A 1,016-nucleotide genomic window follows, 5' to 3' on the forward strand; every position below is an offset into this window, starting at 1 on the left:
TGTATAAAGTAATAATTTTGATTGATTGATTGACTGATTGATTTGTCAGTTTATTTACCAGTAACAGTGCTTTACTATATATACTCTACTGTAAAATCCAACAATGTAGTCTATAATAGATTGTTGGATATTTTTTTTCTTCTTCCTTTTTTTAAACCTGCAATACAATATGCAATACATATATATATACAGTACAGACCAAAAGTTTGTAATCACCTATACTGTGGCTTACTATGATTTCTTTATGTATAAAGAGACACATTTTTATAAGATCAAAAACACTTAATTAAATTAAAATATGTTAAAAGTTTAAGATGGTGCTGTGCATGTTGCACACTGAAGTATCACAATATGGGTCCACTGTCAATTATTCATTCGACTTTATTTCTATAATTAAAATAAAGATTTATTAATTATGAATATAATAACTCTACAAGTGTATGATGTTTGTAAAGGCGGGGCATGGCTTTGGAAAGGAGGGGGAAGGGGGCGAGGTGCTGTATGCAAACACGTCCAAGAGAGAGATGGCAACGTCAATGTGCGTAATGATGAGCCCATGGAACCGTCGGATGTGAAAGCGCTTCTTCCTCCCGTTGGCGATCGAACCCTAGGTTTACATATCTGATCATCTGACGGTGCATCTCACTGCAATAGGCTAGGAACCGAAGCAGCAGCTTAGAAATAATTAATTAATAAATAAAACCTTCAAGTTCTCTCCTTTCGGTCTACAGGAGGGACGAGAGGAGACTGACAGCGCTTCCCCGCAACATCCTCTTCCTCGCGCTGCCGATTCCCCATCGCAATGGCTCTGACCATCTGCACCAGATTCACGGACGAATACCAGCTTTTTGAGGAGCTCGGAAAGTAAGTGCTGGCTTTTCTACCTCAGAATCATTGCATTTCTGTGCATTTGTTATATAATATGTTCGTCTGATGTTGCTGAACGCACAGTGAGTGATGCGACTGCGACGCGTCTTCTGTTTGACAGCTCCGCTATAATTGCAGCGAACGCTTAT

The 1,016-nt window shown here is 38.9% G+C and overlaps 1 protein-coding gene across 11 annotated transcripts in view; it reads left to right on the forward strand.

The window, feature by feature from the left end:
* The first annotated feature begins 494 nt into the window (after nt 1-494).
* The window catches only part of camk2d2 (calcium/calmodulin-dependent protein kinase (CaM kinase) II delta 2), a 33,981-nt gene continuing 33,459 nt past the window's right edge, over nt 495-1,016 (forward strand). For 6 of the 11 annotated variants that reach the window (XM_026204177.1, XM_026204182.1, XM_026204186.1 and 3 more), the window contains exon 1: nt 496-864. In XM_026204177.1, the coding sequence (XP_026059962.1) occupies nt 803-864 (62 nt within the window). In that variant the 5' untranslated portion in view covers nt 496-802. Of the gene's footprint in view, nt 865-1,016 lie in introns of all 11 variants that reach the window. The other 5 variants (XM_026204180.1, XM_026204181.1, XM_026204178.1 and 2 more) reach the window with 2 other exon arrangements.

Source organism: Carassius auratus, chromosome 26 (assembly GCF_003368295.1).
Source record: "Carassius auratus strain Wakin chromosome 26, ASM336829v1, whole genome shotgun sequence".
Classification (NCBI taxonomy): domain Eukaryota; kingdom Metazoa; phylum Chordata; class Actinopteri; order Cypriniformes; family Cyprinidae; genus Carassius; species Carassius auratus.